The 15,093-nt window shown below is 38.5% G+C and overlaps 1 protein-coding gene across 4 annotated transcripts in view; it reads left to right on the forward strand.

The window, feature by feature from the left end:
- Window positions 1–15,093, forward strand: part of FYB2 (FYN binding protein 2) — a 130,779-nt gene that overhangs the window by 97,065 nt on the left and 18,621 nt on the right. For all 4 annotated transcript variants that reach the window (XM_048220448.2, XM_048220449.2, XM_048220445.2 and 1 more), the window contains exons 12-15: window positions 813–876; window positions 1,913–2,011; window positions 6,677–6,705; window positions 8,312–8,372. In XM_048220448.2, the coding sequence (XP_048076405.1) occupies window positions 813–876; window positions 1,913–2,011; window positions 6,677–6,705; window positions 8,312–8,372 (253 nt within the window). The remainder of the gene's footprint in view (window positions 1–812; window positions 877–1,912; window positions 2,012–6,676; window positions 6,706–8,311; window positions 8,373–15,093) is intronic.

Here is a 15,093-nt window from a genome sequence, read left to right on the forward strand (position 1 = left end):
TTTGTATGTATGTAATTCTTCCATTAACAACTGTCTTCCCTCCTGGATTGTTACGTTCTTTACGCTTGCTATTTTTCCTAGCCCCTAGCATAATGCCAGGCACATATGAGACTCACCTCAACTATTTATTGAATGCGAATGGATGAAGCCGTAATAGAGGAGGGCTAATCAAATGCTGCTCTGGTTGCTTTCGTCCTCCCTAGGATGTCAGAGTTTTAGATGGTGAAACAACCTTAGCGATCATGACATCTCGTGCGCTGTTTTAGAAAGGAAATAAGGCATGGAGAAGTTAAGTGACTCTCCTAAACTCACTCACCTAAATGTGTGTGAGTCACATCTCAAACATGAAAATCCTCCATTGCGTGGTAGCCTCAAAGTGTATCTGTGTACTTTAGGCTCGTGTGTTGGGCTCAGCTAAAGCAATGCTCTCAAGGGAAAGATCACTCAAGGTGCTTTGGTTCTCCGTTATTGCCCCAGCATGTAACACAGTGTCTGATGTTTAGTAGACTCTGAATGTTATATATGAAATATGCGAAAGACAAGGGTAGAAGGATGGAATTTGATAATAAACGAGTTTCTTTGACTACATCTGGTCAGACTTGGAATCAGGGATGGAAGCAAATATGAATTTTCATTTTGTACATACTTTTATAGAGGTTTAATTATTTTTACCATTTGCTTATTAAAAAAAACCATGAGCTTGACATCAAAGTGTACCTAGCACCTGCTAGGTATCCGGTAATTTCTTATGAAATATGAATCTGAACTATTGTCATTATAATTAATGAAAATAGTTTTTTTTTTAATTTCAGAAGAAAATCGTGAAGAAGTGTATGAAGAAGTCTATAAAACAAAGAGCAACTACCCAAAAATAGAGTGAGTTTCTCTCTTTCTCACCTTTGTAGCTAATGGTATTTCCCTGTTATTGTAGGAAAACCAGAGTTGAAGAAACAGTCCCCTTCCCTTGACCCTATCATCCTTAGGGAGGATTTGCATCAAGGGTAGAGATAAAATATTTGAATACTGCACTATGAAGAATAAGACACTTGTGATTCTGTACAATCGTATGCTGTAATTTTTAATTATATTGCTTCCTCTTTTGAAAAAATGTCCACCTCTCAAAGTAGAGGGCTTTAATATTGTGTTAGGAAATAAGTGAGAAAGGAGAAGTAAATATCATAAAACTTGCTTCGGTTCTATCAGCATTTCCAGGAAGAAATCAATGGTTATGACCTAACCTGTGTCTTTGCAAGTTAATAAGACTGTCTCTGGGATTTTGGCTTAATTTAATATCTAAGAATTTCATATTATCAGGAATATTTGTTCAAATGGGCATTATTCGTCAAGCTTAGTTATTGGGGTACATTGTAGAAATGAAACAGCAATGGCCAAAAGCAAGAAGGTTGAAGGTTGAGGGGAAGAGTAGGGATCCATACTGGGTGGGATGGTGTGGGTGTATCATTCCCTCTCCCTACCCCCTAAAAAAACCTGAGCGCATATTTGGAAGAATTTTAATCATCAACTGGGCAGTAAATGTACCACCATTGTTGTGAGATCATTCAATAAATTAAAAGTCAGTGACGTAGATTTCAGGAGCTAGGAATTTCAAGACATATTTCCAGTATAGTTTATAAACTATCCTTCCCGAAGTCATCTTCTCTAAAAGGAAGACCTTGCTTCATATCCTCAAAATAGAGACCATTTGGGGTGGATGAAAGTTTGTATTGAAGTATAATTCCCTTCATAGCTGACTGGTGTGTGCATATTGGTACCTAAACAAAGAAGAAGAGCATAGAAGTCGATAAGGCATTTCCTGTCTCTTCCTGGAGTGAGATGTGTTCTGGAATGAGCCTCTTCCATCTCCAATACTCTCTGAAATGCCACGTTATTTATATCCTCTGATTCCTCTTAGTCTAGATGGAAAAGAAGCACTTAAAAGACTGCAGAAATTCTTCAAGAAAGAAAAGGATAGATTTAAAATGAAGAAAAACAAGTTGAAAGAAAACGTAAGGTAAAAAGTCTTTCTTACTTTTTCTTTCCAGGGGAGGACTAGCAGCGCTAACCCGGTAGTTATATATCCTATCCTCAGAAACAGGGCAAGGGGTATCTGAAACGAAAACCAAAGGCCCTGGTTAACACCTGCCTCCTTTCCAATTTGTGGGTGAACCACCCCCACAGATACTAATAAGACAGTGACAACATCCCTTTTGGAAAAAAATTGATGATAAAGGGCTGTAAACAAGGGTAGAGGGAAAGTCTTAAGCAAAGTCTAGAAAGGAAAGTTTTCCTCATCACCTTTGGCATATATTCCTGTTATCACTAACTATTATATTATTAATTATATCCTTTTATGCTTTCTTTGCACACGTTCCAGGGGTTTTAGTTGTCTACACTTTGTATTCTAATTTGCCTCTCTGGAGTGAGGCAGAGTGTAGACAGGGGAGATGAACTTTCCAGCTGAGTGGTTCATGTATCTCAAGGTCTTAGACCTGGAGAGGACCTTCCGAGATCCCCCTAGCTAATTACCAATGTTCGAGAAGGTTACAGGTTTACTAGCAGTAGAGATGAGAGGCCTGAACTCTGAGTTCTAGTTTTAGCTCTGCCATTTATTCAGTGTGCAGTCGGGGGCAAATCAGGATCCAGCCCGTGTTTCCTCTTGCATACAAGGAAGACTCGGAGGTACTTCTCTAGTATGTAGAAATGGAGAGATCTGTTTTATGAGGCAGGGGATGTAAAATAATTTCCCCAAAGTCCTCTGGCATACTGGGGTGGAATTGTTACTCTACCTTGAAGTTCTTGTCAAGCATAAAACCTCAAAGTTACGTGATTTTAGGTCTAACTGTCCGCTGGATGTAGATCAACCAAGAGATCCAACAGAATAGGGGTTCGTGGATTGTAGTCCTGACCGTGGGAATGGAGCTGCAGTGGCCAATAAGACCGGTGCACAGAGGCATTCTCTGGGCCTAGCGGGTTAGATGCTTCAGACAAGAAATTCTGATGCCTTAGAAATTTGATCTAGGCAAGCAGCACCTGGATGGTGTAGTCGGTTAAGTGTCTGACTCTTGGTTTCAGCTCAGGTTGTGGTCTTGGGGCCGTGGGATCAAGGCCCACGTTGGGCTCTGCGCTTGGCATGGAGTCTCCTTGGGACTCTCTCTCCCTCTGCACCCCCCCGACCCATGCTCTCTAAAATAAATGAATCTTTTAAAAAATTTGATCTAGGCAAGAATGCTGATATTTTTAAATACAAATCTGATTTCCTTTTTCTTAGAACTATTCAGTGACTCCTTACAACCTTTAGAACAAATATCCAGTCCCTTCCTATGGCAAGTAAATATGGCAGTTCTCTTCTTACCTGTCCAGTTTTATCTCTCACTCAGATTTCCACTCTGTACTATGCCATACAAATACCCCACAAATCTCACTCTGCCATCGTATTGTGTGTCTCTTTCCTTTAACCAGGACATTCCCTTGGTCTTGAATGCACCTGCCGCGCCCCAACCTCCTTTGATTATCAAAGTTCTAGTCTTCCCTTAAAATATGGTCAAATAGTATCCCTTCTGGGACACCTTCCCTGAACCTCTTTACCCAAACCTGGATCACTTGTCTCTCCTGTGTATCTCCCTAACATCCATAGCATGTCTTGTAACGTCTATTAATACTCCTGAGAAACTCTTTTTCTTAGAGAGTCTCAGGGTAACAAGAAAAATCCATATTATCTAGTCCAACCCAGTATACAGCTTCTCTGCAAACTTCCCAACAAGCCAAATATCTGTGCCTGCACACTTCCATGAAAGAGAACTTACCACCTGCAGAGAAAGATGTTTCATCTTTAGGAAGGTCTATTTAGATTTTTTTCCCCATAAACTTTGGCAAAATCTGCCTCTCAGCCTTAATTTTTCATTTAATAATGTGCAGATATAACAAGACAGGACAGAATTTTATTACCTTCTGTTAAGCATTTTGATTGAGGGCTCCTCTCTTAAACACCAACTCCTTGCTGATTACTTTACCTTCAGAGGGAAGTTGCAACTGTGGGGATGTGACATTTAAAATGAGTAAGGCTCTTCCAAAACCAAAATGAAACAAGAGTAAGTCTCTCCACCGTCTCTTTGTCTCCGACACACACACTGCCGATTAGGAGTGTCATTAAATGGCTTGATTTAGGTATAAATAAGTCAAGAATTAAATGCCACCAGTCTTAGCTATGCTATGAATTTTACACAGGAATTAGGTGTTAAACCTGTTCCAGTCCCTCTGTTCCAGATGCACTAACTTCCTTGCTTTTCTTTAAAGGACCAAGCACACCTCTGCCTGAAGGTCTCTGCATTTGCTCTTCCCTTTCCCAGGATACTCTTACTCAGATAACCGTGTGGCTCACTCCCTCACTCCCTGCAGGATTCTACTCAAGTCACCTTATCAGTGGTCCCTTCCCTGACCATCTTCTGAAAAATGGCAAACCAGCCTTCACCTTCAGCTCTCCTGCCCCCTTATCTTGCTCTACTTTTTTCAATTGTACTTCTCTCCTGGCATGACAGAACATAAATTTCCTTGTTTTGTCTGCTTCGCCCTACTAGAATCCATGAGGGCAGAGATATTGACTGTTTTGTCCATTGCTGTATCTCCCAACATGAAGAACCGGGCCTAGGACATGATAGGTACTCAATAATGGCTATTGAATGAATAAATGACCCAGAGGAAGGAAATACCATTCTAGATTTTTTGTAGCCTCAATTTCTAGATTTAAATAGGAGCTACCATCACCCTGGCCCAATTAAAATAGAGGAAGGGAATTGGTGTTCAGAAAGGCTTCGTTGAGCCAGGAGCCTTTGAGTGGAGAGGCCAAGGATGTGTGCTGAGTAGGCACTGAGTACAGGGAGGGTGAAGTGTTTCACATAGGTTCTCTCTCCAATCTTCACAATACCCCATGAGACAGAAACTCTCTTCTCCATTTCACAGATGAAAAAGTAAGGCTTTGAAAAGTTACGTGACTTGCACAGGGTGAGTGGACTAGTGGCCGACCTGAGAGTCAGATGCAGCTCTCTCTGACTCCAGGGTCCAGGACTGCTTCTCCTCTATTCTGACAGCACCCAATCTGGTCATCCAGTTACTGACAGCAGGGATGAGTGAGCATCCTCAGCTCCTTTGCCAGGCACATCCACTTAGGTACGCCCAATCCAGCTCTAATATGCACCCTGCAAGATAGAGCCGTATTCACTTTAGAAACAAAGAAACCAAGGCTTGCATAAAGGTTAGCTGATTTTTCCCCAAAGTGCTGTTTCTTTGGACAATCCTGCATTTTTTTTAAAAGATTTTATTTATTTATGTGACAGACAGCCAGCGAGAGAGGGAACACAGCAGGGGAGTGGGAGAGGAAGAAGCAGGCTCCCAGTGGAGGAGCCCGATGTGGAACTCGATCCCGGAACACTGGGATCACACCCTGAGCCGAAGGCAGACGCTTAACGACTACGCTACCCAGGCGCCCCTGCATTATGTTCTTATCACACAGTGTTGTACTAATTTACTTTTGGTCTCCCTCATTAAACTCTAAGCTACTTTGGGGTAGAAACTTTGATCATTTTGTATACCTCGCGCATGGACCTGGCCCATGGTCAGTGTCCCCCGAATACCTGTAGGACTGAAATTTAAATTAATTGCTTAAAATACATGAATTTTTTTCTATCACACCATACTTCCTTCCCTCTCCTTAACTGTGTAACCAAACAGTCTACTTGGACCAAATGTCCTTTCCCACTTAGTAATTTGCATCTTCCACTTCCCCCTGGCCTGGAACTCTGCTCTCAACATATCCTTTTGGCTTAACCATATACATAGGTAGGGTCCTGTGTCTGCAGAGGGTAGTTCTCTCTCACCATATTTATCCCACCGTGGATATCCAGGTGCACCTCAAAGATATCGTGGGTTGGGTTCCAGACCACTACAACAAAGCCAATGTTACAATACATTGAATCAAATTTTTTGGTTTCCCAGTTCTTATAAAAGTGGTATTTACACTATAGTGTGGTCTATTAAGTATGAACCATGTCTAAAAAATGTACATACTTTAATTAAAAAATAATCTATTGCTAAAAAATGCTATCATCTGAGCTTTAGTGAGTCATAATCACTGATCATAGATCACCATAACAAATATAATAATAGTGAAAAAGTTTGAAATACTATGAGATTTACCAAAATATAAGAGAGACACAAAGTAAGAAAAGACTGTTGGAAAAATAGCGCTGATAGATTTGCTTGAGATAGGTTTGTCCTAAACCTTCCATTTATTTAAAAAAAACCACCATAGTATGTATCAAGTGCAATAAAACAAAGTTCAATAAAACGAGGCATGCCTGTATTTGGGGGGCATCTTGGAAGGTTAGACGGCAAAAACAGGATTTTGTGGGTGGACAAAGGCAGAGCCTGAGGTTGTCTAGTTACGAAAGGGGGAGTGGATAATGGGCAGTCCCTGGGGATACGTAAGCTCATTTTGAATGGTGGTATGGAAGCGAGAAGGCTAACCAGAACAAAGCTGTAGGAAAGGTTTGCTTCACGTCTTTGCCTGGACACACCTGCATCAAGAAACCTAGTCATCAATGTGTTATTTGAGATGGATCAACTAATCTCTCTGAACCTGGCTTTTTTCCGTAACCGTTTTGTGTCTTTTGTCAATCTACAGTGCATTTTCAGTTTCACTGCCTGATTTAGGTAAGTAACGTTCACTCATTGCTGGTGCAAGACTACTCAGCATTAACATATTCAGGGGCAAGGAAAGAGAAGTAGTAATCCTTCCTTCGTTCCACATTTAATGAAAAACTGATACGTAAAAATCAAAGAAGACATTTTACACAACAGTATTACTTACTTTGGGGAAGATGAGTAACATTTCTTAAGTACCTACTGTATACCAGCCCTCTTAAAATCCCAGAAAAATAGATATAATCTTTTTAGGAAGGCTCTAGGACCCACATCCTTACTTTAGTGATCTGGGATTTGTACTCAAGTCTCTCTGATTACAAAGCTTGTGTATTTTACGTTATACCAGATGGCCTCTTGAAGGATTTGACAGTCAAGCCACTCTAATTATGACGTAATAAGTTGGGCAGGATCACATTGCAGTACACATACTAATTGCATCAAGGATGGGTCATTGGAATATTCTTTGCTGTAAAAACAATAGTGCACAAATTAGCATATTGCCTGATATGTAATATGATCTCAATACATGTTCAGTAAGTTTAATCTGTCAATAAAAGAGGGCTGCATTGTTTGTTGGTTTTTGTTAGCTCTAGCCATGATGGTACTTTGAGTTCACTCTGATTAGGTAATTCAAATGTATATTATATTCCAGAAACATGAGTTTGCTGTACTGAATAACCAATGAAGGTTATATAAATAAACCTGGTAAAATCACAGGTCTCCCAAAACTCCCTTGGTCCATATAAAAAGCGGACTTAGAGTAGGCATGCATTGTACTCCCACCCAAATTTATAAACAATGAAGTATAAATTATGAATAATTATACCAGGAGGTCTCAAACTCATTCAGGTGGTGAGTCACTTAAACATTGTGGAATTCTGGGACACCTGGGCGGCTCTTGACTTCAGCTCAGCTCATGATGATCTCCGGGTTGTGAGATCAGCCCCGCATCGGGCTCCATAACTGGGCATGCAACCTGCTTAAGATTCTCTCTCCCTCTCCCTCTCTCTCTACCCTCCCCCACCTCCTAAAGCATTATGGAATTCTGTGTAGAGCACCAAAGAATGTGAATATCCTAAACCGAAAATGTCTAATTATGATTATGCACTAAGATTCAATTTTATGCAAGATTATTATGGAAGAGCAGTTGTCAGTGGTTTGAAATAAAAATAATGGAAGAAAAATCAATATGAATATTCTACTTAAACTTTTTCCCCAGGAATTAGGAAAAGCCCTCTTACTATTCTAGCTATAGTAAGATATTCTAGAAGTAGAACACCTTTGTCCAGTTCCAGGATGATGGCAACCTACTCTAAAAATGATCCTTTCAGCAACTCATACTTTCTGAAAATCTTCATGAAATTAAACTGATATAAATGTATATGTCTGTGTTTGAGATACTAGGGCATGCCACTATTTTTTTTAATCTCTCAGTTGAATTTCTTCCCAAATGGAAATTCTTTTTGTTCTTTGATCCTTCCAGCCCATCTATGTTCTATGATCAGATTTTGATAAAACAGACATGGGGATGCACCTGATAATTGGGTATTGTGGGTAATTTGGAAAGCAAGGGATTGTATAAACCATACCTAATAATGGACTATTTTGACCCCAGAACTTAGGTCTCAGGAAGTTATTATCTATGATGATGTGGACTTAAGTGCAAAAGAGTCAAGGTAAGTCATTTTACCTCATTGGTCGTCCCTACTGACATGCAACCCATTTTCCAATGCTTTGTTAAATATGGTCAAGGGCCACCTTTTCGGAGCCTTAGAGATTGGATGAAAAGTCAGCTTGTGATGCCCCCCCCCCCACTAAGAAGGGAAAATAAGGAATAACATAGACTAACAGTCATAGGTGATTCAGGAGTCACTGGAGCTTTGCAGTCTGTTTCATATGTTTGAGTCTAGAGACTTGAAACTCACTTCAATGCCACACACCCTTATTTAATAACCTCTTATGTGCAAGGCGGCTTGTACAACAACAAAGGAGGATAGGAAGCACTGACAGAACCTCTGTTCTCAAAGTTGAAATAACTATATCAAGAAAGAAACCTTCCTGAAACTCGATGCCCCCTCTCCAGCCATTTGTTATCTGTCCTTCCTCTCTCAACTAAATGACTAAAAATAAAGGTCCCCTCTGCTCATTTTTGATTCATTTAGGGTTACAAATTTTTTGCACTAATAAATACTTACTACAAATATTCTTACTCGTGTCTCCTGTGAATATGTCCAAGAATTTTTCTAGGAGGTACTTAAGGGAAGAGAAATGCAAATTATGTAGGAGAGAATGCAAATTTGTAAGAAAAAAATGCCAACTTGTTTTTCAAAGTGGTTGTACCAATTTATACCATTCCCATCCATTTCTAAGGGGAATATTGATCCCCATGCTCACCAACACTTAGCACAGAGGAAATTCTTAATGTTCACCAATTTAGTGGATATAAAATACTAAGTGTTGAGTTCCTTTTATTATGTTCAGTCACCATTAATATCTTTCCTTTTGTAGAAGGCCTGTTGATACCTTTTTCCTATTTTCCTATTGGGTTGATGGTCTTTTTCTTATTTATAGATTTTTTTTAATGTGTTCTAGATACCATTCCTTTGTCAGTTACGTATGTTGCAGACACCTTGTACATTGTAACTTGACTTTGCAATGTTCTTCCTAGTCTTTTAATGAATAGAAATTCTTAAGTTTAATGTATTTGAATTTATCAGCTGATTGTTGCTTTTTATATCTTTTAAAGAAAACTTTATCCCCAGATCATATGATATCCTCCTATATTTTCTTCTAAAACTGGTAAAGTTTTTGCCTTTTGCATTTAAACCTTAGACCTATCTGGAATTGACTTTTGTGTTTTGGTACTATAATGAAGTAGCTAGCAATCCAGTTAAATTTTCTTCCATATGGATAAGTGTCCTGCATGATTAATTGAATAGTCCCACCTTTCCCCCATGGAGGTACAATGCCATCTTTGACATTGCCATATGTCTGAAGGTCTGTGTCCATGCTCCCTATTCCATTGTCCTTTCCCTCTTAATTGCATGGTGCTCTGAAAAAGTAGTAAATAAGATATTAGTACATGAGACAGTAGTTGGTATCAGTGCCTTGACATGTTCTAAGATATGATTTATACTTAGTGTGTGGTCATTTTTTATAAATGTTCTTTGCGTACCTTAGAAATATAGGACTGCTCTAGTTGTTTGATACAGCAATCAACTTGTGTTCTTTAAGTCATTCTCTTGTTAAAAATCTATAGATTTATGGGGGCACCTGGGTGGCGCAGTCGTTAAGCGTCTGCCTTCGGCTCAGGGCGTGATCCCGGCGTCATGGGATCGAGCCCCACATCAGGCTCCTCCGCTATGAGCCTGCTTCTTCCTCTCCCACTCCCTCTGCTTGTGTTCCCTCTCTCGCTGGCTGTCTCTATCTCTGTCAAATAAATAAATAAAATCTTTTAAAAAAAATCTGTAGATTTATGAATTTTCAGATGCTTAACCCATCAATATTTGAAAGAAATGGGTTGAAATCTTACATAAACATGGTAGATGAGTCTGTTCCTCCCCAAACTTGGCAAGTTTGCATGTCACACCTTGGTAGGTAGGTATTAGATTTAGGGGAAGCCTAAACAGCTCTAGATTATGGTCTCTAGATACTCCAGACCTCTGCTTTTCATTTCCTTTTGTTCATTAGAATGTCTCCTAGAGAGTTAGCAAGGGAAGGAAAAAGAGGAGGATCTTGAAAAGGACACTGGTACAACTTCTAGAACATGGCACCAGTGGGACTTGTAGCATATCCTCTTACTTCTCTGAACCTTAGTTTCTTAACCTATGATTTGGTAATAAAAATTCTCATCCTGCCAGATTCATTAAGCTCTCTAATTAGATCCCTAAAAAGGCTAAAATTAGTTGACATAGGAGCAGAGAGTTGGCCATATTGTTCACATGGCTAGTGTGGGTCTATATTGGTATGTTCTCTCTGAAAGAATAATTTGGCAGTATGTATCCAAAATGCCCCCACCATTTACTTAACCCAGCAATTCCCAGCTCAAGCAATGGGCTCTGGTGAAAAAGGAAACATAAAGAAAAAAAATTATGCATAAAAATGTGTATCTCAGGGTATTTATAAAAAGATGTTTAAAACCACCCACCCAAACATCAAAATATATAGTAACCAAGTATATTATAGTATTCAACACGACCTTTTAAATATATGCTAAATAGATGCTAAAGAATTTCCGATGGCATGGAGAAGTGCTTACACTATAATGACAACAGAAAAATAGAATGCAAATTTATATGTACAATATGATCTCAAATCAGTTTTTAAAAGTGCTTGGAAAGATGATGTCTTTGAGAGGTCAGATTACACTTAATTTGTCTCTTCCTACTTCTTCCAACTTTGTAAATACTCGAATTGTTGCAGTGTTTGCTGTAAAAACTAAATTAGTTAATATGTAAAATGCCAGCGTAAAACTTGACACATAGGTGCTCAAAAAGTATTGGTTCCTTCTATAATACCCTCTCACCTCCCTGCATCTTTTTTTTCTTTTTTTTTAGTGATCTTAGTTAAAATTTTATTACTGAGAATTCCAAACAGAAAAATTGATAGAATCTTATAATGAACCCTTATATACCCAATACCCAGCTTTAAAAATTACTAGTTTAGGGCCAACCTTGTTTACACTGTCACCTACCTCCCCATCTCCAGTATTTTTTTAATTAACATACAGTATTATATTAGTTTCAGATGTACAATATAGCGATTCAACAATTCTCTACATCACATCATGATAAGTGTACTCTTAATCCCCTTCACCATTTCACCCATCCCCCAAACCACCTCCCCTCTGGTAACCACCAGTTTGTTCTCTATAGTTGAGTATTTTTTGCTTTATCTTTTTTTGTTGTTCATTTTGTTTGTTTTGTTTCTTAAAATTCCACATATGAGTAAAATCATAAGGTGTTTGTCATTCTCTGACTTATTTCACTTGGCATCATACTCCCTATACCCATCCATGCTGTTGCAAATGGCAAGATTTCATTCTCTTTTATGGCTAAGTGATATTCCATTGTGTGTATGTATGTGTGCATTCATGCTCACATGCTCAGAAGTTTAGCATCTCTTTATGTTGTCTTGGGAGAAATGTCTGTTCATGTCTTTTGCCCATTTTTTAATTGGATTATTTGGATTTTTTGGTGTTGACCTATATATATATTTTGGATACTAACCCTATACCAATTATGTCATTTACATGTATCTTCTCCCATTCAGTAGGTTGCCTTTGGTTTTGTTGTTTCCTTTGCTATGCAGAAGCTTTTAATTCTGATATAGTCCCAATAGTTTATTTTTCCTTTTATTTCCCTTGCCTCAGGAGACATATCTAGAAAACTGGTGCTAGGGCCAATGTCAGAGAAATTACTGCCTGTGCTTTGTTCTAGAATTTTTATGGTTTCAGGTCTCCCATTTATGTCCTTAATCTATTTTGAATTTATTTTTGTATGTAGTATAAGAAAGTAGTCCAGTTTCATTCTTTTGCATATAGCTAGTGCAGTTTTCCCAACACCCTTTGTTAAATACACTTTTTCCCATTCCATATTCTTGCTTACCTGTCAAAGACTAATTGACTATGTAATTGTGAGTTTATTTCTGGATTTTCTATTCTGTTCCCTTGATCTGTGTGTCTATTTTGTGCGACTACCATACTGTTTCGATTCCTATAGCTTTGTAGTATATCTTGAAATCTGAGATTGTGATACCTCCAGTTTTGTTCATCTTTTTTAAGATTGCTTACCTATTCAGGGTCTTTTGTAGTTCCATACAAAGTTTAAGATTGTCTGTTCTAGTTCTGTGAAAAATGCTGTTGGTATTTTGATAGGGATTGCATTAAATTTCTAAATTGCTTTGGATAGTATGGACATTTTAACTATACTGGTTATGCCAATCCATGAGCATGGAATATCTTTTCATTTGTTTGTGTCATTTTCAGTTTTTTTCATCAGTGTTCTGTAGATCTCAGCTTGTAGCTCTTTCATCTCCTTGGTTAAGTTTATGCCTAGATATTTTATTATTTTTTGTGCAATTATAAATGGGACTGCTTTTCTAATTTCTTTTTCTGCTGCTTCATTATTAGTGTATAAAGATGTAACAGATTTCTGTATATTGATTTTGTATTCTGCAACCTTACTGTAGTTTTTTTGGTGGAGTCTTTGGGTTTTTTATAGAGAATCAGATCATCTGCAAATAGTGCAAGTTTTACTTTTTCCTTGCCAATTTGGATGCTTTTTATTCCTTTTTCTTCTCTGATTGCTGTGGCTAGGATTTCCAGTACTATGTTGAATAAAAGTGGCAAAAGTGGACATATTTGTTTTGTTCCTGATCTTAGGGGGAAAGCTCAGTTTTTCACCAGTGAGGATATTAGTTGTGGGGTTTTCTGCTTGTTTGGTTGGTTGGGGTTTTTTTTGGTTGTTGTTGTTTTGTTTTTTTGGCTATGGACTTTATTATGTTGAGGTTTGTTCCCTCTAAACTTACTTTGTTGAGGGTTTTTTTATCATGCAGGGATACTTGGTCAAATGTTTTTTTCTGCATCTATTAAAATCATACGGTTTTTTTTTTTTTAAGATTTTATTCATTTATTCGACAGAGATAGAGACAGCCAGTGAGAGAGGGAACACAAGCAGGGGGAGTGGGAGAGGAAGAAGCAGGCTCATAGCGGAAGAGCCTGATGTGGGGCTCGATCCCGGATCGCCGGGATCACGCCCTGAGCCGAAGGCAGACGCCCAACCGCTGTGCCACCCAGGCGCCCCGATCATACGGTTCTTATCCTTTCTCTTGTTGATGTGACATGTTGACTGATTTGTGAATATTGAACCATACTTGCATCCCAGGAACAAATCCCACTTAATCATGGTGATTTTTTTAATGTATTGTTGGATTCGGTTTGCTAATATTTTGTTGAGGATTTTTGCATCTATGTCCATCAGAGATATTGGCCTGTAGTTCTCTTTTTTGGTAGTGTCTTTATCTGGTTTTGGAATAAAGATAATGCTAGCCTCATAGAATGAATTTGGAGGCTTTCCTTCCTCTTCTATTTTGTGGAATAGCTTGAGGAGAATGGGTATTAACTCTTCTTTGATTGCTTGATATAATTCACCTGTGAAGCTGTCTGGTCCTAGGCTTCTGTTTTGGGGGAGTTTTTTTTATTACTGATTCAATTTCATTGCTGTTAATCAATCTGTTCAAATTTTCTATTTCTTCCTGGTTCAGTTTTGGTAGGTTATATGTTTCTAGGAATTTATCCATTTCTTTTAGGTTTTCCAATTTGTTGACATATAAGTTTTTATAATACTCTCTTATAATCCTTTCAGTTTCTGTGGTGTCTGTTATTTCTCTTCCTTTATTTCTGATTTTGTTTGAGTCTTCTCTTTTTTATGAGTCTAGCTGAAAGCTCTTACCAATTCTGTTGATCTTTTCAAAGAAGCAGCTCCAGGTTTCATTGATCTGCTCTATTTTTAATTTCTATATTATTTTCTTTCCTTCTACTGGTTTGGGGTTTTCTTTGTTCTTTTTCTAGTTCATTTTGGTGTAAGGTTAGGACATTGAGATTTATTTGCTTCTTGAGGTAGGCCTGTGTTGCTATAAAGTTCTTAGAACAGTTTTTGTTGTATCCCAAAGATATGGAACTGTTCTTTTCATTTTCATTTCTCTCCGTGTATCTTTTTTTTCTGAATTTTTTAATAATATATTTTTATTATGTTAGTCACCATACAGTACATCCCTGGTTTTTGATGTAAAGTTCGATGATTCATCAGTTGCGTATAACACCCAGTGCACCATGCAATACGTGCCCTCCTTACTACCCATCACCAGCCTATCCCATTCCCCCATCACCCTCCCCTCTAGCCATCAGTTTGTTTCTTAGAGTCCATAGTCTCTCATGCTTCATTCCCCCTTCTGATTACCCCCCTTTCTTTATCCCTTTCTTCTACCGATCTTCCTAGTTCTTATGTTCCATAGATGAGAGAAACCATATGATAATTGTCTTTCTATGCTTGACTTATTTCACTCAGCATTATCTCCTCCAGTGCCGTCCATGTTGCAGCAAATGTTGAGAAACCATTCTTTTTGATAGCTGAGTAATATTCCATTGTATATGTGGACCACAACTTCTTAATCCAGTCATCTGTTGAAGAGCATCTCGGCTCCTTCCACGATTTAGCTATTGTGGACAGTGCTGCTATGAACATTGGGGTGCATATGGCCCTTCTCTTCACTACGTCTGTATCTTTGGGGTAAATACCCAGTAGTACAATGGCTGGATCATAGGGTAGCTCAATTTTTAACTTTTTAAGGGACCTCCACACTGTTTTCCAGAGTGGCTGTACCAACTTGCATTCCCAC

The sequence above is a fragment of the Ursus arctos genome, unplaced genomic scaffold, assembly GCF_023065955.2.
Source record: "Ursus arctos isolate Adak ecotype North America unplaced genomic scaffold, UrsArc2.0 scaffold_12, whole genome shotgun sequence".
Lineage (NCBI taxonomy): Eukaryota > Metazoa > Chordata > Mammalia > Carnivora > Ursidae > Ursus > Ursus arctos.